The sequence below is a fragment of the Biomphalaria glabrata genome, chromosome 8 (genome assembly GCF_947242115.1).
Source record: "Biomphalaria glabrata chromosome 8, xgBioGlab47.1, whole genome shotgun sequence".
In the NCBI taxonomy this organism is placed as follows: Eukaryota; Metazoa; Mollusca; class Gastropoda; family Planorbidae; genus Biomphalaria; species Biomphalaria glabrata.
The window spans coordinates 3,456,415-3,480,309 of NC_074718.1; the positions used below are offsets into that span (position 1 = coordinate 3,456,415).

The following is a 23,895-nucleotide window of genomic DNA, read 5'->3' on the forward strand; positions in this document are numbered from 1 at the left end:
AAAAAAATAAATAAATAAATGCAGTCTAAATACCGGAAGATAATTTTTTTTTTTAATGAAATGTAATTCAGTAGATGGTACTGACCCCCTTCAGAGCGTTTTTTTTTAATACACTGAAATAGTTTGTGCATCTATAGTAACACCCCCCCCCTCTTGCCTTTTTACGATGGAGCTATGCTCCTTACCCTCCCACCGATTTCGTACATTCTTAAATTATTGATTATTTAAAATTATAATTAAATAAACGTAGACCTGTTTTATAAGTGCAAATTATTATTTAAAATTACTCAAATATCAAAATCTTGCTTTCAGAAACATCCTGGGAGATTTTAACATGTACATCTGTCCGATTATTGCCAGGTGTCATTTTTTACTATGTGGAGTCCTCGGATGTACCATGGTTACTTGATCTTTACCAGGAGCCCGAATGTTGGACGCTGTACTCGTAGTTTACTGTGTATCTCTCTGTTCTAATGTATGTTTTTTTTTAGCTTTATATTAACTGACATTGTTATTTTAAAATTATTTCACAAACTAGGGTGGAACTTGGTGCCCGAGTGTTTAAGTGCTTGGCCTCCTAGCGGAGGGGTCTCGATACGAAACACATTTTAGGCCAAAAGAAAACCCACTACTGAGGACAGATAAGAAAATCTAAATCGACAACCACGGACAAAGGTTATGTTTACGCTTGGTGTGGCAAAATATATAGGTCGCAGCTGGGACTGCGTAGCCAGTGAAATACTTCAGACTAGAAAACAAGACATATATATATATATATATATATATATATATATATATATATAATGGAGCGAGGATTTCATTTCGGGGCGGGTTTGAACCCCAACACCCCCTGGCCCTGGCTACGCCCATGATATATATATGTAAATTACTCTATTTAAAATAGGCCTCCTTTTTTTGTAACAATGCTTTACATTAATTGCTAAAACAAAGACCTTTATAACTATTCTATAAACATATTTCATCATTAACAAGTATCTTTGTGAGTAAAGAGCATTTAGAGTCCAGATTTTAACCTTTTAAGTCAATCTCTAAATTTAGTAATTGAGTTTAAACTACTCTCCCAAACAAAGGAGTCATGTTTGTAAAAGTCCTATGATTAAGGTTGAAAAATCTATTTGAAAAAAAATGGAAAAATATCAATCAATGTATTTTTAGAAGTTTATTAGATGTTGTTGTCTTAAGTTGATAAGGTTGAAAAGGTTAACATTTTAGTGTGGAGTAGCTTGAACTATTTGATGTCAATAGTCACCGCGTGGCTGCTGGTACCCCTACCGGATTATGAATTGATGCCAGCGGAAGCTTGGAAATGGAATGGTTTGTAAACTCGAGCACTGTAGATAAATCATATCAGCTTTTTACCTTGTAGTTCATTACAGACAAAAACGATCTGTTAGTGCAGCGGTTCTCAACTTTTTATGCTCGGCGACCCCTTTTTTACAATCCCCCACTCTTCCGCGACCCCAACCCACACACACACACATACAGCAATAGACGGATAGACAAAGAAAAATCCATATTTTTGATGGTCTTAGGCGACCCCTGGCAAATCGTCAATCGACCCCCCCCCAAAGGGGGTCGCGACCCACAGGTTGAGAACCCCTGTATTGGAGCAATGCTTTTCAAACTGTGCTACGCGTATCGCTGGCATTACTTCAGGACCTGCCAAGTGGTCCTTTATTTAATTAATTTTAATTAATTGTCATGTAGTTATTTAGTTAGCGACCCACCATAGATAACAGACTTTTATTAAAGGGACGCTTAATGACGTTACGTAAACATTGGCAGTGTAGTTGCATGCACATTATTAGCAGTGGCGTAGCAAGGTACCCGTGGGCCAGGGTTCACGAATATCTTGGTGGGCCCCTCTCCCCCACTACAAAAGTAGCGTATGACAAGGCAATTGAGTAATGCTAATGTTTCGCTACGTTTATCAAAAGACATTTCAATGCAATAAAATTACATTTTTTAAAAGTAATACTGTCATTGCATTTGATTCAGTTAGGACTCCCAACAAGTTATAGTGTCTTAAAAGTCAATGTCTTAAAAGTCAATGTCTTAAAAGTCAATGTCTTAAAAGTCAATGTCTTAAAAGTCAATGTCTTAAAAGTCAATGTCTTAAAAGTCAATGTCTTAAAAGTCAATGTCTTAAAAGTCAATGTCTTAAAAGTCAATGTCTTAAAAGTCAATGTCTTAAAAGTCAATGTCTTAAAAGTCAATGTCTTAAAAGTCAATGTCTTAAAAGAATTATATGACTTAACGGGGTTTCAAACGAGTTAAGGAATGTTTCATAAGTTTTATTTTCCATTCTACAATTTACATTCCGCAAACACTTCTAGGTGTAAAACTTTAAATCATTTATTTACTAACATTTGGTCTGGCCTTCTAAGTAGCAAAGTCAGAAACCAGTTGCATCTATTTCTAAATTTTGTGGGCTGTTTATCGCTCAATGGAAAGAATAAAAAGTGAAGCCAACCTGCTCTGTGCCAAAGAAATTTTTGAATAATTTTTTTAATCAATCGATATTTCCAAAAAAAGGCTGAAGATACTGATACAGACAAAATGAGAAATTAGATATACGCTGTGACAATGTCTTGTAAACTTAAAATGTTAAAAATCTAGTTGTCAATTAAATAAAAAAACAACAACAGCTAAATCTCAGGTCTCTGTAAGATAAAAATCAACACCGATAACAGTAAACTCAGGTGTACCTCAAGGTACAGTCTTGGGTCCACTACTATTTTTAATTTACATAAATGATTTACCAAATTGCATTAGTTCAGGAACAAAAGTCAGATTATTTGCAGACGATTGCATAATATATAGAACAATAAAAACAACACAAGACACAGATATTTTACAAAGAGAATTAGATGAATTACAGAAATGGGAATCAAATTGGAGCATGTCTTTCCACCCAGAAAAATGTCAGTTGTTAAGAGTAACAAAAAAACTAAAACAAATTAATTCCACTTATCTTATTCATGGCAAACCAGTATCACAGACTAAAAACGCAAAATACCTAGGTGTTATAATAAATGAAAAACTATCATGGAATCCACATATTGATGAAACTACAAAAAAATCAAACAAAGCATTAGGATTTATTAAAAGAAATTTCTATAAATCAAATAAGAACATAAAACTAAAATGTTACTTAACCTTGGTTAGGCCAATAATAGAATATGCATCCTCCGTTTGGGACCCCTCAACTCAAGAAAACATTAAGAAACTGGAACAGACACAAAATAGAGCAGTGAGATTCATAACAAACGAATATTCACATTTGACTAGAGTAACACCTTTAGTAAAATCACTAAATTTAGAAAGCCTTCAGGACAGAAGGCTCAAAAGTAAAGTAGCAATCATACATAAAACACTGAACCATAATCTTCAAATACAAAAACAAAATTTAATAAAATACTCTGAAAGACACAAAGATAAAGGCACATTCCTCATCCCATATGCTAGGACAAATTTGTACAAATACTCCTTCTTCCCTAGTGCTATTAGAGCATGGAATGGGTTGCCTGAGCTAGCCAGGAAAACCAGTGACTTGGCAGAATTTAAGTCATTGGTTAATATGCATGACTAAATGCATGACGCGTAGGACGTAATCATCTTCTTTTTTGAAGTAACGTCTGTATTATATAAGATAAGAAGATAAGAAAAACAAATAAACTGCCAAATCACTTTGTGAACTAAGACTTGTGTACTATTTACATTAGATTTTTACCAAATTATTACATTTTTAATACCTTTACTATTTTAACCTTGATTTTAATGATTTAACTGTATAGAATTTAGCCCTTGTTATGTAGAGAGAGAGTAGTCCTTAAGGGACTGCAGGCACGACATGGCCTAAATTGTGCCGATGTGCCTAAAATCAAAATGAAATCAAATGAACAAAGACTTGACATGTTGTTATGAAGGACTTCTTTAAAAGATTGTTTCACTGAACTATATTCTTTGACAATATTCTATCTGGGTCAAATGCGACTAGAACTGAAACTTGAAATGAAACTAAGCGTACAATACATCAAAGCTATTTCTTTGGGTATTCCATCATTGGAGATCACAAAACAGTATCAAAAAAAAAAAAAGCCAATTGTCTTTCCTGTTAAATTTCAATATTCATAGCAATTTTAATTAAAGCCTGGTCTGAGGATTTTGTATAAATATAATGATGCTAACTTTCTTTAAGAAATATAACAAATATTATGAGAACGGCACTATTCCATGATCCATTTAGTCATCTCTTTATCTTCTAGATCAGCGGTTCTCAACCTTTTAAGCTCGACGACCCCTTTTTACAATCCCTCACTCTGCCGCGACCCCCCCCCCGACACACACATACAGCAAGAGAAGAGTAGACAATAGCAATCCCTATTTCGATGGTCTTAAGCGACCCCTAGCAAATAGTCAATCGACCCCCTAGGGGGTCGCGACAAACAGGTTGAGAACCCCTGTTCTAGATCTTTGTTATGATTCTGTTGCACAGTTCGGTTTTGACATTCAATGCAATAGCATAATGCTATTCAACTGAAACGATACCTATGTAACACACTACGATATGCCTTTTGCTTGCTAAATATTTAATGTTATTTTTTTTGTACATCTAGATTTCATCTCCTTTTTAAAACTCTGATATAATGATTTACAATAACATTTTATACACAATTCGGATGACAACATAATGTGATGAAGAATTCCGAGGACGCTGTCTTCTTGATTTGCTGTTTCACTCTATGTAACCAAGTATCTACTTTCTATGAGACAGAAATGTATTGGGTTAAGTACGAATAAATGAAGATTTCAGACTCTAATTCAGATTTCATTGATCTGGAGTCAACGTCGATACTCCACCTACTGCCTGCATAAAAATGCTATTCAAAATTGTTTAACACAGAAAAAAAATGGAAACAGAATGAGTTTTGAGAAAATTGAATAATTAGCAGCTGTCTCGGCATTTTAATTCTTGACCATCAGGACTATCGCAATAAAACTTTATTGCAATTGTCGTCTCCCCTTTTTATGGTTCATGAACCTACTGGAAAAAATCACAAGCGCATGATTAGGGCTAGCCACCATTACACATTATGAAGGACGTTCCTTACATTAAGGCAATCTTGGTGCCCCCACGCTTTACATTAAGGCAATATTAGTGCCCCCACTCTTTACATTAAGGCAATCTTGGTGCCCCCACTCTTTACATTAAGGCAATCTTGGTGCCCCCACTCTTTACATTTGGGCAATCTTGGTGCCCCCACTCTTTACATTTGGGCAATCTTGGTGCCCCCACTCTTTACATTAAGGCAATCTTGGTGCCCCCACTCTTTACATTAAGGCAATCTTGGTGCCCCCACTCTTTACATTAAGGCAATCTTGGTGCCCCCACTCTTTACATTAAGGCAATCTTGGTGCCCCCACTCTTTACATTAAGGCAATCTTGGTGCCCCCACTCTTTACATTAAGGCAATCTTGGTGCCCCCACTCTTTACATTAAGGCAATCTTGGTGCCCCCACTCTTTACATTAAGGCAATCTTGGTGCCCCCACTCTTTACATTAAGGCAATCTTGGTGCCCCCACTCTTTACATTAAGGCAATCTTGGTGCCCCCACTCTTTACATTAAGGCAATCTTGGTGCCCCCACTATTGACATTAAGGCAATCTTGGTGCCCCCACTCTTGACATTAAGGCAATCTTGGTGCCCCCACTCTTTGCATTAAGGCAATCTTGGTGCCCCCACTCTTTACATTAAGGCAATCTTGGTGCCCCCACTCTTTACATTAAGGCAATCTTGGTGCCCCCACTCTTTATATTAAAGCACTCTTGGTGGGGACCCCTACCCTACTCTATAAGGTTAACGTTTTAAAATTAATATAAAGTTTCGTTTAACGGTTAGAAAATGTTGAGGGCCCTTTTTAGATTCTATTTTAACCAGGTTTTTTTGCAAAATTGTAATTATTTCTTCACTTCGGTGTCCTCCCCAAGTTCTCACGTGGGCCCCAACTGGTCATGGGTCATGGGCCTAGGCGCAATGAACTCCTTGACGCCATTATTTCTAAGCGACAGGCTGTGGGCCCCTAGTGGTCTTGGGCCCGGGTTCATTGAAACCCTTCGCGCCTTGGATGCTACGCCACTGATTATTAACAATTCAAGGTAACATCGTTAGTGAAAGAGACTCGATTGTGGCCCTTTATATATCAAAACTTAGTCCAATGTTGAAGCTCATTGAATGTTCCCTTTTCTCTTGTGGATGTTTTCTTAAAGGGAACAAACTCCAAATATAAGGTCGAGTTCCTTGTAATATCTTACCTTATCTTATCTTATAAAATACGCCCTTCGCGTCATGTATGTTAACCAATGACTTAAATTCTGCGAAGTCATTATTTTTTCTGGCTAGCTCAGGCAACCCATTCCATGCTCTAATATCTTATCTTATCTTATATAATACAGACGTTACTTAAAAAAAGAAGATGATTACGTCCTACGCGTCATGCATTTAGTCATGCAAATTAACCAATGACTTACATTCTGCCAAGTCACTGCTTTTCCTGGTTAGCTCAGGCAACCCATTCCATGCTCTAATAGCACTAGGGAAGAAGGAGTATTTGTACAAATTTGTCCTAGCATATGGGACGAGGAATGTGCCTTTATCTTTGTGTCTTTCAGAGTATTTTATTAAATTTTGTTTTTGTATTTGAAGACTATGGTTCAGTGTTTTATGTATAATTGCTACTTTACTTTTGAGTCTTCTGTCCTGAAGGCTTTCTAAATGTAGTGATTTTACTAAAGGTGTTACTCTTGTCAAATGTGAATATTCGTTTGTTATAAATCTCACTGCTCTATTTTGTGTCTGTTTCAGTTTCTTAATGTTTTCTTGAGTCGACATTCTGAGTAATTGAACACAAGTAAAAACGTTTCACAATGTCTCAATCTTTCCGTTTTTTTCCCTTTTTTCTGTTTCCATTTTATTTGATCTCTAAAAGAAATGTCAACAGTGCAGAAAAGAAGTCAACCTATGACTCTAATTGTTTACTGTTCACTTTTAATCAATTTCTTCAGTCTGGATCAATGGTTTGTCTCAAGGAAGGTGGTGTGATTCCGATCTGTGTACAGTTGTAACTCTTTTACTGCAGACAGTCCCTTCAGTTTTAAACCTTCTACCGCACACAGTCCCTTCAGTTTAAACTCTTTTACCACAGACATTCCTTCAGTTTTAACTCTTTTACCGCAAACATTCCCTTAGTTTGAACTATTTTACCGCAGACAGTCCCTTAGTTTTAACTCTTTTACCACAGACAGCCCTTTCAGTTTTAACCCTTCTACCGCACACAGTCTGTTTCCATTTTGTGTGTGTGGGGGGTGTGTGAAATTATCTAAAAATAGGTTGAAAATATAAATATATAGTATATATTATTAACATAACTAATAAATTCGTATGCGAATTGTGTGAATTCTTTACTAAAATTCGTCCGCCTCCCCCTCTTGGTAGTGGGGTCGGTAGAATGGGGGTGCGGGGGTCGATCGCCCCTACCGCCCCCCCCCCCCGGATCCGCCATTGGTTCCTTTAAAGCATGAAAAGGCCAAAAAAGGAAAGTACGTATGCAACAACGTTGCGTACGTGTTGGAGGAAGGAGGAGTTGTTGTTGTTTTTTAAAGTAACGTCTGTAGTCTTATAAGATAAGTTTGAGAAAAGGCCGCTCTATTGGTGGATTGAAAATGATTCAGGGGAGAATCCTGGTGAAGACTGGGGATTTTTTTTAAAGTTTTGGATCTTTGGGGCACATCTGAGTCGACCCGGCTCTATTGGGTGCCCATGACATTAGCTGGGGAAAAGTAAACGCGGTTGGTCGTTGTGATGGCCACATGGCACCCTCATAAACCTTGGGCAGGGCCGGTCTATGCGGCCGCAATGGGCCAAGCACTTTCAAATTAAATTATTAAATTAAATTAAACCATTTTACTTATTATTAAAGGGTTCCTGAAATTCTCCTGAACTTGTGAAATATACTAAAAAGTCATGATAATCTTCTGGAATTATTAAAATCTTCTGGAAACTCATGCAAATCTCCTAAAAAAAACAAAAAAAAAATAAAATTGTCATTTCGGAGTGTGATTCAATATGGAAAACGCCAATCTCTGGTGATAAAAAAAAAAACACGGCATTGTCAGATTTCATTTAATAAAAATGTTATAATAAAATAAAATAATAACTACAAGAAGTTCAAATACTTAATTTACTTTATAGTCACTGGCATACAAAAATAGATCTGAATTTATCTCGCCCTCTTAAAAAAAAAAAATAAGCGATACTTTGCTAGTCGATAGTAAATCTAAAAGGCAGATCTGAATGTTTATCGGCTTTTTGTTGGAAAATTACTATCTACTGTAGATGGCTCGTAAAGTTAATTTGACAGTCATTTTGTACTTAGAAAAGAATAAATAAAATGCAAAGACGAATTTTTATTTTCTAATACAAAATGTTAATTGTATCTTCATTCCTATCCAGACTGGGCCCCGCGCAAAACCGTTTCACATAGGGCCCCGCAATCTGTTGGACCGGCCCTGACATTGGGCCTCAGAAATAGATGACCTTTATTTCATCTACCTTATTAGATCGCATGGTATGAAAGGGGAACTTTACTTACATGTCTATTGACGAGGCCTCTTGTAGACCTCAATGTAGCCAAAAAGAGAAACACAGCCTCTATTAATGAGGCTAGACTAGCAAATAAACACATTTCAATCGATGAGGCTTCTAAAATACACCTAGCACATTCGATAAAACTGAGAAACGCCTATGAACCCCTGTATCTCCGAGCCTGCAAGCTAATTAACAAAAAAATTTTAACCTAAATTCTCTTCATGTCATCTTTTTTCTGTGGGGGTGAGGGGGTTTGGGAGGGAGGGGTGCTCATGGAGTTATACATTAGCGACTCCTCCATTTTGCTAATGGATTCAGAATAATTTCATCTGGATAGATTTCTGAGATTCTAGGTTTTTTTTTATATCGTCCTTATAATTAGGTTAGTGATATTTTTTAAAACATGACATCTATGCAAAGAGATAACTAAATATATAAATAGGGGTGACAATATATATATTGGGGCAAGACAAGCAAATACTTGGCGAGCCAGAGCTTGAAGAGTTGGATAAGTTTACATAGGGAGCATCATAGCATTTTGCATTCATAAAGAATGTCTTCTATTGTTTCGTCGTCCTCCATGCAGTGGCGGCACCGTGCAGGGTTCTGCACGAAGGACAATTGGGACAAGGATTTGATAGAGAGAGAACTGGTACATGTCCGACACAAAGGCTGTCCTTGTACGGGGACAAGGCGACCTTAAAACTCAGTGCTCGCTTCCTCTCACGTGCTCTAAGGGAGTAATTCCCAGCATGTTTCGCTGCCAATGGAGTTTCTAATTCATAGCAAAGTCTGCCTTGACGTATAAAAAATACAATAAACATAAACCTGACAAGCTAACTTACGACTATTTTGTGTTAATTATTTGTCTTTTTGTTTGTTGGTTTTGTTCAGCCGGAACCATACCGTACACGTTTTGGATGTTCCTTCAGAGTTGAAGATAGTTTACATCCTAGTCCAAACCTCCTGCAGGACGACGGGGATGGGAGCGGGCAGGGTTTGAACCCGGGACCCTTCGATAAATCCAAACGACAGTCCAGTGCGCAATTTCCGAATGTAAGGATTTATAAGGATTTGCTTATGAACCCGGGACCCTTCGATAAATCCAAACGACAGTCCATTGCGCAATTTCCGAATGTAAGGATTTATAAGGATTTGCTTATGAACCCGGGACCCTTCGATAAATCCAAACGACAGTCCATTGCGCAATTTCCGAATGTAAGGATTTATAAGGATGTGCTCATAAACATTGTCCTCATCGTGTTCTAAGTCTAGATCTCTAAAGGCCTACCATAGGAACTAGTCTAGTAAATTTATACGTTTGCTTAACCAGTGTTCTTTTCGAGGGATTTGGGGGGAGGGGAGGTTGCTGGGTAAAGTGTTCCATTTTTTTTTTCTAAACTAACATTCATTTTTTTTTTGTTGTTGAGAAATTGTATATAGTTCATGATCATTTACTCTGTTCATTGTAATATGTTCAGAAATTGTGCAAACTTGACGATCATTAGGTTGACTATTGTCTTTTACTGTAGACACAATCGAAGTCCTTGATATCGGGATTCTTTCGAAAGGAACTGTCTTTAGTTTCTATGAAAGCTCAAAGTTTTCAGTTAACATTAATGTTTTTCACAAATGTAAAAGCTTTGTTCAGAAATTGTTCATAATTCTTGCCTTCATTTGCTTGTCCTTTTTCCTGCCCTAGTTGCATGAAAGTCCGCATACATTTTAAGCCATACAATCCACATGGGCTTACATCTCACACGAAATGCCTGATCTCCGAAGTTTTGAAGGTCAATGTCTTTATTTACTAGTCAATGTCTTTATTTACTAGTAAAGTCCAACAGTTCTGGGACACATACACACACAGACGTTTTTATGGATTGTATGTTGTCATTCTGACACTGTGGGGGAGGCTTGTGTATACGATATCCTATGGAAGCCCAAAGGTTCCAAGAAGTATAAATGTTTTTGTTGGTGCGATTGAATTCCTGAAACTGTTGTTATGTACCACAAAGGGAGCTAATCAACACAAAAAAATTGTTCGTGTACATCACTCAGTCATAAGTCCCACGCCATTGTATACATTTATTAATTACCTATGCGAAACAACTACTCCACCAAATATGAAGGGATACTTTATATTTTTTTAACAGGAGTATTTCTGATGTTTTTCTAGTTTTTTGTTCTTTGAATATTCACATTTCCTTAAAAACTGTTTAAGGAATACTGAATCTATGTTTATCTAATTTGCTAGAGTGTATAGAGAACTCCGGCAGTGAATCCGTGTCAATCCAATGTGTAAATTTAGAACAAATTTACTAATTATCGTAAAATGCTTCTCTTTTAAAGTGAATAATTCCAAACTCATTCAACCGAGACAGACGCCAGAACAGAAGAAGAAAGAAATCTGCGACGAAGCGAAAGTAAGAAATGCTAATGGACCAAGCCGCCATTAGAGCGCGCGCAGTGTGACGTCACATGATCCCACTTTAGACGAAAGCTTCCAAGCATGCTTCGTCTGCTGTTCCTTAGTGCCGCATGGCCTGTCACTGAGAGAGCATGGCCACGGCTGAAACCCGAGAAATCACGGATTAGGCATGCAAAGGTTAAGATTCCCAGCTAAAGAACGTGAGCAGACGAGGGTGTTATTCCCGTCATACAACGGGCCGGATATAGATGTGGGGGTGGGAAAGAAAGGCCTTTTTTAATTCTCCATATTTACTGTGTTTGCGATTTTTTTATATTTTTTTTTTGTAGTTGTTCTGAATATATGATCATGTGACTTTCTTGATTTGAAAATGTGGTTTTGACTACAGTGTGGATTATGAATATGCTTGCGACTACAGTGTGGATTGAGTGTGTAGATGTGGCTACAGCGTGGATTGACAGTGTAGATGTGGTAACAGTGTGGGCTGAGAATGTTGATGTAGCTACAGTGTGGGTTGAGAATGAAGGTGTGGTAACAGTGTGGGTTGAGAATGTAGATGTGGCTACAGTGTGGGTTGAGAATGTAGGTGTGGCTACAGTGTGGAATAAGAATGTTGATGTGGCTACAGTGTGGACTGAGAATGTAGATGTGGCTACAGTGTGGGTTGAGAATGTTGATGTGGAATCAGTGTGGGTTGAGAATGTAGATGTGGCTACAGTGTGGAATAAGAATGTTGATGTGGCTACAGTGTGGATTGAGAATGTAGATGTGGCTACACTGTGGGTTGAGAATGTAGATGTGGCTACAGTGTGGGCTGAGAATGTAGATGTGGCTACAGTGTGGATCGAGAATGTAGATGTGGCTACAGTGTGGAATAAGAATGTTGATGTGGCTACAGTGTGGATTGAGAATGTAGATGTGGCTACAGTGTGGGCTGAGAATACGCATAGAGAAAAAGCCTCCATTGAAATGGCTACACATTAAGAGCATCTTTCCTTTTTTTTCTTTTTCTACACCCTGTTATGTCCACTCCATGTCCAACTCACTGCACGTGCAATTTAAATAATGGAAGCCACGCGAGGGCGACTTTCTCCCTTTCATTAAGCGCCCTTTGAAGACGGGACAGTTGACCAGATGAATCATGGTTAGCTCGGTTTGTCAACAAACTTAAAGGTGGGCACTGACAGTAAAACTGGGGGGGGGGGGGGGGGGGGAAATCTGTTACATTTCTAGAGCCATTTTTTTTTCTTACCGAGGATCAATGCATATTGAGAAAGTAGAAACAAAAAAGTTGTCTCCCTTTTTGAGAAAAACAACTTATTTTTTTCCTGATGCAGAGTACACAATGAGATATTGTTAACAACAGATATTGAAGCAATAGATTTCTTGAAGTGGCATAGATACATTGATTTATCAAAAACTAGTTGAGGAGTATGCAGTTGATTTTTTTTTTAAATCTGAACTTTTTATTCAGCTAGTTAAAAACTATGAAATAGTGCTATAGTTTTACGTTAAATTTCTAAAAAAACGTAAGATTTAACCGATCAAGTAGATACACCCTTAACTAATAATAGGTACGGACATCTGAAACTATGAGTCCGGACTGTCATCTTGAAGTAGTTACCTGGGGGGTCATTACTTGGTCTTTGTTTCCTGCTGATTTGAACCTGGCATATCTCATCTTGTGTCTTTACTGTGTGTCTGTGTCTTCTGGTGTCTTTACTTAGTGTGTGTGTCCTGGTGTCTTCATTTGGTGTGTCTCTTGACTTAGCATGACTTGTGTCTGAACTTGGTCTGTGTCTCCAGTTGAACTGGTTTATTTATTGAGGATTCTTGTTGCTCTCTATTCTTGGAAATCAAAGTAAATTTCTAGGAATCCTCTACTGAATCTTTATATATATATATATATATCAATTCTTTAACATAACTGTCTTGTTAAATTCAAACATATAGTATTCAATTGCACTGAAAGACTATGCTGTGACTGGGGACTAAGTCTTCTAGAGATAAACTACTTTATCCTCCTCAACATCCATAAGCATAATTACACAAAAAATAACAATTAACATTAATATCTGAAATCTGAGAATCCCAACGATATAGGATCCACTAGTGGTGGGAAACGTGGTCGAGAGACCAAGTGCGCTTGAACTTGGCTTGGCTTGGCTACCTAGAAGGGGGCTCGAGGTTCGACACCTGACTCGGGCAAAGTTGTGTTTACTGAGCGCCTAAAGGTAAACCAACTCCTAGATACCCCCCCCCCCCACACACACACACACTGGTCCACAAATGAGATTGGACCAAAAGCGCTCTGAGCATGCTATAAGCATGAAAGTAGCGCTATATAAGAGCTATAATAATAATTATAATAATACTGACTATCAGCTTCTCAGCTAGTTGTTGTTTAATAAGCTTCGGATGTTCGTTTATTGATCAGGGAACATGAAATGCACCAAGATACCTGTGTGTAGTCGCTGAATGAACTCTTTATGTTGTTTGTATTATTTATGTGTATTTTTCTGTTGTGTTGTTTTTGTATGAGAAAAGAGTCCTTGCAATCACAACAAATTTCCGTAAGGATCAATAAAGCAGTCTTAGACTTAGTCTTTAGAAGTGAACAGTATAACGAGCGAGTCCAAAGATTTCTTTGACAGATTTTGAGCTTGTGACAATCACAAAGACAGTCTAAAGCACATATCAAGAGAATTTGTAGATAGAAGATAGAATGGTGTAGTAATCTGACTAAAACAAATAGTTCCCGATGGTGTTTTGACATTCTCTAAGCCAATTACTTTTTGAATTTTTAACGTTCTATTACGCCAAACAAAATAGATCCCAACAAGGGAACGTTTATAATCGTCTCCCCGACCGACTATTCCATTAAAAAATTTGCAATGGAAGGCGCTCACAAAAGTTTTGATCCCCCAAAAAGTTAAAAATCAAGATATGCTTAAAGCTTCCATCTAAGAGTGTGAAGACAGTATATTTATCTAATACAAGAAAAACAATAAAAATACTTTTTAAAAAATAAAGACAATACCTCCTTTATGTAACGTATTGAGCTATTTGTTTTTTCTCTTAAAAATTAATGAATGTTAGATTTTAAAACATTTTATACCCCGCCCCTTCCCCCCCCCCTCATCCCGAAAAAGAATCCAGGTTAAGCAAATGTATCTAGTATACCTTTTAATATTCCCATGATAAGCATGTATATCTAGACCTAGAAGACAATGGACAAATTTGCCCTCACATTAATTTATTAATCTCTTCAATCAATAAAGCCTCACATTTAAAAATTCCATAGTTCTTTCCAGAACGCGATATTCCTTTCAAATCCCCTTATAGGATCTAGACCTATATCTATTCTCTAGCCAAATTTACATTTATTTATTTTTACTTTGGAAAATTATAACAGTCAAATTAGAGTTTTTCCCGTGTAGCCAACGAGCTAGTAATTCTTCTCTCAGTGATATACACCAACTGTTAAATTTCTAGGAAAATTGTCGCGGTGTATTGCCATATTGTTAGCCCGCCCTCCATGAAGGAGTGACTTGAATAGAGGTCTTGTTACAAAAGAGGTGAAAGTTCTCTTGCATAAAAGTGTAATTGCTATGAAACAAAATCCAAGATCCGAACTCAAGACTAGGAAGTTTAGGGTGAATGCAGACTTGAACCCTAACCACACCAAACTCTGCTTTACGACGGTTGATTGCGAAGCCACCTGTTGACCAAATTGTTATATCTTACGTCTGTGTTTCAGCAGGGCCGGACCTACAACGATGCAGCCTATCACAGACTGACTCTTAAACGGAGACCTCTTCAAAATTTAACGATGTTTATACTTTTATAACCATGTCTATTTAATAGAAAAATAACAAGACCTTTATAGCGATTGTTATTCTATTTATAATTAATGAGCCCAGCCACCTGGGAGACAGAGGCACATGACAGAGCTTCATGGCGTCGCGCTGTGAAAACTAGCGCACAGGTTGCTGAGGAAAAGAGAACAGCGCTGGCAGAAGAAAAAAATGCCAGAGAAGAAAAGCAAGGCAAACGACACTAGCTCCAGCTGGAATAACCTGCCCAGTGTGCAGCCAAACATTCGGGGCTCACATAGGTCTCACCAGCCACACGAGGAGGCACAAAAACCCCAGTGCAAAGCCCTCAGCCCCCCCCCCCTTTCCTGGATGACAAAGTGGTCATCATCGAACCATGTAAGATTATTTTTTTTTTATGAAATTTTGTATCGCTCCCCATACCAGGTTCCACGAAGTTCTAACTTGAATAGAGGTAGTGTAAAAAAAAAAAAGGGTGTGTATGCGTGGGAGGAGAAGCTATTTGCCTGTTTTGAAAAATCGTTATATAGTCGATGTGTGTACATTAACTCATTCACTCCTGACTGACGATACCAACGTTGATTCCACCTGAATGTGGTAAATAATTACGGAGAGAAAGAGTTAAACGTACTTCCTTTAGCTACTGTCTCTCTCTCTATATATATAAAGAACTCCATCGACGCGAATGTATTCAAGGGGAGTAACTCTTTTACAAGTGCCCTGCTATGGTTTGTTTTTTTCTAAACATCTTTTCGAAATTTCTTCCCTTGATTTTTACTCGGATCCTGTCGTCAACGGCTTACTACAGCGGTTCTCAACCTTCTAAGCTCGGCGACCCCTTTATACGATCCCTCACTCTGCCGCGACCCCCCTCTAACACACAGACAAACACATACAGCGATGGAAGACCCATGGCAAATCGTCAATCGACCCCGGGTTCGAATCCTGGTGAAGACCCGGATTTTTAATATCTGTATCTTTAGGCCGCCTCTTAGTCCACCTAGCTCTAATGGATACCTGAAATTATATGAGGAGAGGGAAGGCGCGGTGGCTGAGCAGTAAAGCGCTTGGCTTCCGAACCGGGGACCGGGGTTCGAATCCTGGTGAAGACTAGGATTTTAATTTCGGGATCTTCGGGCGCCTCTGAGTCCACCCAGCTCTAATGGGTACCTGACATTAGTTAAGGAAAAGTAAAGTCGGTTCGTCGTTGTGCTGGCCACATTACACCCTCGTTAGCGGCTGGCCACAGAAACAGATGACCTTTACATTATCTGCCCTATAGACCACAAGGTCTGAAAGGGGGAACTTTAATATGGAGAGAGTAGAGCTGGATAATCGTTGTGCTAGTCACATGACACCCTCGTCAACAGTGGGCCAAATAAACACCATTACCTCATCTGCCCTATTATATCGCAAGGTCTGAAAAGGGGGAACTTTACTTTACTTATGAGTTAAATAGAGGTATTGTAAAAATAAAAATAATATTACATGTCCATTAATATCATTTTCATAAATAAATCTTTAAAATAGAGTAAGTGACTCCTGCCACCGGGCGTTCACTTCCTTAAATCCGGCCCTGTTGTGTGTGGGCACTCTAGTAAGAGACTATGCTAATGAGCTTGAGTGACGTGTAGCATGTGCACGCGATATGTCGCGTGTTTGGTTTGTATTCACTATGACGTAGATTGTGTGGGAAGATAGATTTATATGCAGTACGGCTGGTTTATGAAAATACCTTCGGGGTGACTAACGAAATTATTTCAACAGATTCTTATCTTATCTTATATAATACAGACGTTAGTTCAAAAACAAGATGATTACGTCCTACGCGTCATGCATATAATCATGCATGTTAACCAATGACTTACATTCCGCCAAGTCACTGGTTTTCCTGGCTAGCTCAGGCAACCCATTCCATGCTCTAATAGCACTAGGGAAGGAGTATTTGTACAAATTTGTCCTAGCATATGGGACAAGAAATGTGCCTTTATCTTTATGTCTTTCAGAGTATTTTATTAAATTTTGTTTTTGTATTTGAAGATTATGGTTCAGTGTTTTATGTATAATTGCTACTTTACTTTTGAGTCTTCTATCCTGAAGGCTTTCTAAATTTAGTGATTTTACTAAAGGTGTTACTCTAGTCAAATGTGAATATTCGTTTGTTATGAATCTCACTGCTCTATTTTGTGTCTTAGGGGATGCATAGTTTAACTGTATTGTTTGTTATAATGCACAAATTGTAACACAAATTTCCTTACGGACAATATCTATCATGGTTATTATTTTTGGCCTAATCAAGGTTAATTAACATTTTAGTTTTATGTTCTTATTTGAGTTATAGAAATTTCTTTTAATAAACCCTTATGCTTTCTTTGATTTTTTTTATTGTTTCTTCAATATGGAGATTCCATGGCAGTTTTTCATTTATTATAATAACACCTAAGTATTTTGCGTCTTTAGTTTGTGTTACTGGTTTACAATGAATAGAGATAAGTGGGATTCATTTGCTCTGGGTTTTTTTTCCTTTACTTTTGTTACTTTTAATAACTGACATTTTTCTGGGTGGAAAGACAACCTGTTGGCAGTTTAGACAAATAGATCTTTGCCACGTTGTACAGACCCCCACCCCACCCCGTAAAACAATTAGGTCATCTGCTGCTGATTCTCATCATTTCAGTTCTCTGTTTGTTATCTGTCCAGTTTCTTTTTGCATCCTCAAAGTCGGTCATCAGAGGATTTTTTGTTTGTTTGTGAGCTAACGTCATGAATTTAGAGTCAACTCTTAACTCTTCGTTCAACATGAGGATGCCATATACTCCTTTCTTTTTATGCAATAATAACAAAGAGGATATTTTATCCTCTCCATAATGATTGCAGATATGGTATTTAATAGAAAATTACCTTGATTTGAATAAGATTTTAAACAATAACTTTTGTTTATACATATGGTTGGATTTGCATGCATAACAATAATATATTTATGTGAGTATTTGAATCAAATATGTGGGGGTATTCCAGTTGTTACGTTCATGTTATTTCACACACTCTCCATCCTCGGATCAAATTGAAATTTTGCATAATTATACACAGCTGATGACAATGCATGAATATATACAAAAATTAACCAACTAGTTAATCAGTTAACCCTTAAAGTGCTGAACTGTTTTACTGTTTTTGTGTATGAGTGCATACACAATTCTGATGTTTAGAGGCTAAAATATCACACGCGTTTTAAGGGTTAATGGACGTGCAGTGGCTGAGCAGTAACGCTCTTGGCTTCCAAACCGGTGTCCCGGGTTCGATTACTGATGAAGCCGCGGAGTTTTAATTTCTAGTCAAATGTGAATATTCGTTTGTTATGAATCTCACTGCTCTATTTTGTGTCTGTTCCAGTTTCTTAATGTTTTCTTGAGTTGAGGGGTCCCAAACAGAGGAGGCATGTTCTATTATTCGCCTAACCAAGGTTAAATAACATTTTAGTTTTATGTTCTTATTTGTAAACATTTCTTTGAAAAAGAGAAAGAGAGAAAATAGAAAGCAGACATTACATATTACAGACGGAAAGAAAATGGCGGTTAGAGAGATAGAAAGAGGGAGGAAGGAAAAAAAAAAAGAAAAACAGAGACAGAGATAACGAAAGAGGCGAAAAAAGAGAAAGAAAAGGAACGAAAGAAAGAAAGAATGAACGAAAGAAAGTAAGAAAGAAAAGAAAAGGAAGGAAAGAAAGAAAGAAAGAAAAGGAAAGAAAGAAAGAAAAGAAAAGGAAGGAAAGAAAAGGAAAGAAAGAAAGAAAAGGAAGGAAAGAAAGAAAGAAAAGGAAGAAAAGAAAGAAAAAAAGGAAGAAAAGGAAAGAAAGAAGGAAAAGGAAAGAAAGAAAGAAAAAAAGGAAAGAAAAGGAAAGAAAAAAGGAAAGAAAGAAAGAAAGAAAAAAAGGAAAGAAAGAAAGAAAAAAAAGAAAGAAAAGGAAAGAAAGAAAAGGAAAGAAAGAAAAGGAAAGAAAGAAAGAAAAAAGGAAAGAAAGAAAGAAAAAAAGGAAAGAAAGAAAGAAAAAAAGGGAAAAAAAGGAAAGAAAGAAAAAAAGGAAGAAAAGGAAAGAAAGAAAAGGAAGGAAAGAAAAGGAAGGAAAGAAAAGGAAAGAAAGAAGGAAAAGGAAAGAAAGAAAGAAAAAAAGGAAAGAAAAGGAAAGAAAAAAAGGAAAGAAAAAGAAAGAAAGAAAAAAAGGAAAGAAAGAAAGAAAAAAAAAAGGAAAGAAAGAAAGAAAGAAAAAAAAAAGAAAGAAAAGGAAAGAAAGAAAGAAAAAAAGGAAAGAAAGAAAGAAAAAAAGGGAAAAAAAGGAAAGAAAGAAAAAAAGGAAAAAAAAGGAAAGAAAGAAAAAAAGGAAAGAAAAAGAAAGAAAGAAAAAAAAAGGAAAGAAAGAAAAGGAAAGAAAAAAAGGAAAGAAAGAAAGAAAAGGAAAGAAAGAAAAGGACAGAAAGAAAGAAAAAGAAGGAAAGAAAAGGAAAGAAAGAAAGAAAAAGAAGGAAAGAAAAGGAAAGAAAAAAAGGAAAGAAAGACAGAAATAAAGAAATAAAGAAAGAAAAAGAAAGAAAGGAAAGAAATGGAAAGAAAGAAAAGAAGCAAAGAAAGAATGAATGAATGAAAGAAAGAAAGAAAAGGAAAGAAAGATAGAATGAATAGAATAAAAGTAAGAAAGCAAGAAAGATAGAATGAATGAGAGAAAGAAAGAAAGGAAAGAAAGAAAGAAAAAAAATTAATATAAAGACAGGTGAAAATAGAAGAAATAGAGAGAAGGGATTTTTTTTTTAGATTCAAAGAACAAGAGGACTGTTTAAGAGAGAAAGAGAGAGAGAGAAGAGAGAGAGAGAGAGAATCAGCTCTAAAACATTATGCCCATCACCGCCTGTTCCCCATATTGTCCAAGCCTATCCCCTCGTAATACGCTCATTGTCCCACCTAGCTAGCCAGTATGATCAACGCACACAATTCAACGTAGGCTAGCTAATATCTGGAACTTATGGACACAGGATGGACAAAGGATTTATTCATTTATGCAACGAACTCTTTTTGATAAAGCATAGATTTCGTGCAGGGGCCATTACAGGATTTTGAATAGCTTCTGGCCAAAGGACCGCAACTCAAAATGATTACGGTTTTAGTGTGGAAGTTATCTGCCCATGCGAGGGCCGCTAACTAGTAAAGAATGCAAGGGTTTAGCATTGGGAGAGTAGCAGATGAACCACAAAAAAAAAGTTGTAAGGCGGGGTGATCAGTGTTTCTCAAATTTATGTTAATGTTTAGCCCCCACTGGGGGTGTCAGTTAATGTAGTATTTAGATCAAAATGTATTATTTATTTAAATACATTGTATATCAAAATGTACTATTTATTTAAATACGTTGAATATCAAAATGTACTATTTATTTAAATACATTGAATATCAAAATTCATCTGACATCATAAGTACATGTACATTGGAATGGACCTCATTCACCGATCGTAAACAATCAATATTTAGTCACGTGATAATATTGATAAAACAACGGGGAAAAAATGTCACGTGATGGCCATTGTGTATTAAAAATTAGATCGTAATTTGTATAGAAGATATAGAGAATCATGTGGCTAAATGTTGTTTGTTTACGATTGGTGAATGAGGTCCATTGAAATATAGTCGTATCCGGATTACCGGGAGTCACCAGCAGCGATTGTGATTGATCCTAATAACCGAATGTTTCGATTAACCGAATTCAACTGCATTAAAGGATTTGTTTGGTACCTTAAGTTTCGGTTTAGCATTTAACTGGATTTGACTGTATTTCATGAAAACAAAGGCTTGGGTATTGTTATCGAGAATATGAGAAATTAGAGAATTATGGGTAGGTCAGTGGTGTGGCGTAGCTTCAGGGGTTAGAGTTCATTCAAAGTTCAAATGAAAAAAGATAGCTTTTAAAAAAAGTTTATAAATAAAATGTTCTAATGCATGGCATAACAGTATCGCAAGCCATCTTGGCTAGCGCTAGAGGTGTGACCTTTAACCTTGTTTACAATTAAGAATTAACAAGTTAAATATAGTTCGTCCATCGTGGTTCGATGATGACCACTTTGTCATTCAGGGGGCTGAGGGCTTTGAATTGGGGTTTTATGCCTCCTCATGTGGCTGGTGAGACCTATGTGAGCCCGGAATGTTCGGCCGCAAACTTGGCAGGGTATTCCAGCTGGTTATTCCAACTAAGCGAAGTAAAGCGCTCGCATGGTGGTCAAAGAAGGCGCTTCGGGGACACCATCAAAGCTTCTCTGAAGGCATTCAGCATTGACCCAGCCACCTGGGAGACAGAGGCACATGACAGAGCATAATGGCGTCGCACTGTGAAAACTGGCGCACAGGTTGCTGAGGAAAAGAGAACAGCGCTGGCAGAAGAAAAACGTCAGAGAAGAAAAGCAAGGTCCACGACACTAGCTCCAGCTGGAACAAGTTAAATAGTATGACATTAAATCATGTGCATTGGGGCGGAGTGGGGGGGGGAGACTCTTGAAAGTTAAAAATAGCTCAGGCAATTCCTCATAACATTCAGAAGTTACGCTGAATTTTCTGGAATAAGCGATTAGAAACCCAAGTACGAAATAATGAGGAAAGATTTGGGGTTCGTTGGTTCGTCGGTTCGGCTGGTCCTAACAATTGCGGGGCTCTATACGAAACGGATTACGCGGGCCCAGTCTGGGTGGGGATAAGGAAAATGAAAATTAAGATTTTGTACTCGAAAATAAATTCATCTTTACATTTTATTCATTCTTTAGTAAGTACTATCTCACGATCCAATAAGCTTGACTTTACGAGCCTTGCGAAGTCATACAGTATATCATCAAAATTCTGTTGTTTTTTTTACATAGATCACGCTCAATAGCAAGAACTAGCAATTTGTTCAATCTATCTTCGTGAATTGTTGACCTCAAGTAATTCTTTAATAGTTTGAGGTGCGAGAAGCTTCTTCCACCAGATGCCACAGTTACGGGAATCGTTAAAAATATTTTGATTTGCAACAAAGTAGCTCGGGGAAGCAGTGGACAGATAAGCTATTTTTTTTTACAGGGGTTTTTGGTGGAGTTTGGTAGAATGTGCCTTAAAGATAAAAAGTTTGTCTTTTTTTTTCAGGAGATTTTTATGAGTTTCCAGTAGATTTTAATAATTACAAGAGATTTCAGAGATTTCCTAGAGCATTAGGAGACCAAGGAAGACCTGTTATAAGTTATAATGGTTAAGTTTTATAATTTACACATACTGTAGCGCAAGGTCTATGAACACGCAGGGCCCACTGCGGCCGCATTGGTTGCAGTGGCCTAAAGCCAGCCCAAAGTCTAGACCAGTGTTTTACAATTTTTTCTTAGCGGAATGCTTGGTACATTCTGAGTATTTAGCGAAACACTTTGCTTATTTTTTAAAGAAATATTAATTCGCCTGGTGGCCAACTAGTTAATTATTCTAGTACTTCATGGAACATCTATTCAGGCTTAGGGAACACTAGGGTTCCGCGGAACTCACGCACTGATCTACACTTGGTGAAAGTACTGCAATGGATGATGATAGTGTGACTGACAGATCGAACTGTACTTGTTGAGTGTATTGAATTACAGTATCAGAGCTTCATCATATGGAGCGTGTAGTCAAAGTTTTTTGTCCTCGTTTGTGTTATGTAAATGTGCGGCGGTGAGGGGGGGGGGGGTATCCTTTAGATTCAGTCATCGTGACCTGAACGCCACACAATCCCAGCGTAACATTACAAACTGGGAAATGATTTCACTCTAAAAATAGAATGTTGTATTTCGCTAAAAGAATTCAAAATTGCTTGCTAGCTAGGTAGTAATTGCTGGCCAGAAATGAATTCGGGGTTCTCTCTCCAAACCAACATCTCTCTTTATCCTTCACTATCTCTCTCTGTCTCCCTCTCTCTCCATCCGTGTCTCTCTTCCTCCAATACTCTTTCTCTCTCCTTCTTTCTCCCTCTCGCTCTCCCCTCTCTTTATCCCTTCCTCTTCCTACTCCTCTCTTTCTCCCCCCTCTCTTTCTCCCTTCCTCTTACTCTCTCTCCCTCTCTCTCTCCTCCCTCTCTTTATCCCTTCCTCTTCCTCTCTCTCCCTCTCTCTCTCCTCCCTCTCTTTATCCCTTCCTCTTCCTCTCTCTCCCTCTCTCTCTCCTCCCTCTCTTTATCCCTTCCTCTTCCTCCTCTCTCTCTCCTCCCTCTCTTTATCCCTTCCTCTTCCTCCTCTCTCTCTCCTATCTTTATCCCTTCCTCTTCCTCTCTCTCCCTCTCTCTCTCCTCCCTCTCTTTATCCCTTCCTCTTCCTCTCTCTCCCTCTCTCTCCTCTCTCTTTCTTTATCCCTTCCTCTTCCTCCTCTCTCCCTCTCCTCCCTCTCTGAAACCATTGATTAAGAAGAAGATAGCTTCCTCTCCAAACTGGCCTATAAATAAATAACTCTGGACTTTTGAGTTGTTCCAACAGAAATACGCTTTTCTATTTTTTTTAATTTTTTTTTTTGGAAAATTCTGTATGTTTGAGACTCCCTGTAGTCAGAGCCCCCGTACAGCCAGTGGCCCGATGGTTTATTCATGTTGCTATTGTTTAAGACAATGTAGGCAGGGAGCGGGAGGGTATGACCCACTCTCTACTATGAACTATGATCTGGGTCCTCCTATCACAATCAGGTCCTCTACTAGCGAGAACAGGGCTCATGAACATGGGGGGGGGGGGGGGGGGAATGATTTAATCACCAAAAAAAAAATAGACATATTCTTAGAGAAGAATTAGGGATTTGGGGCAAATTGTTTTCTAGTGTTGTGTGTGCGCTGCGTGAGCGTCGACCATGTATGGTTTTCATTGTTTATTCACCTCGGGGATTGTTTTTCTTTTGTTATGTAAGTGTGTGCGTTTGTGTGTGCGCAGGGTGGAGAGGTGGGCGGAGGTGGGGG

General features: G+C 37.8%; 2 protein-coding genes across 5 annotated transcripts in view; both read left to right on the forward strand.

Moving 5' to 3' along the window:
• LOC106078210 (enterin neuropeptides-like) overlaps positions 1–23,895 on the forward strand; it is a 228,692-nt gene that overhangs the window by 76,174 nt on the left and 128,623 nt on the right. The window lies entirely within an intron of this gene.
• On the forward strand, positions 11,500–12,081 carry LOC106052079 (uncharacterized). The gene has a single exon (XM_013207323.2). The coding sequence runs from the start codon at positions 11,500–11,502 to the stop codon at positions 12,079–12,081; it is 582 nt and encodes a 193-aa protein (XP_013062777.2).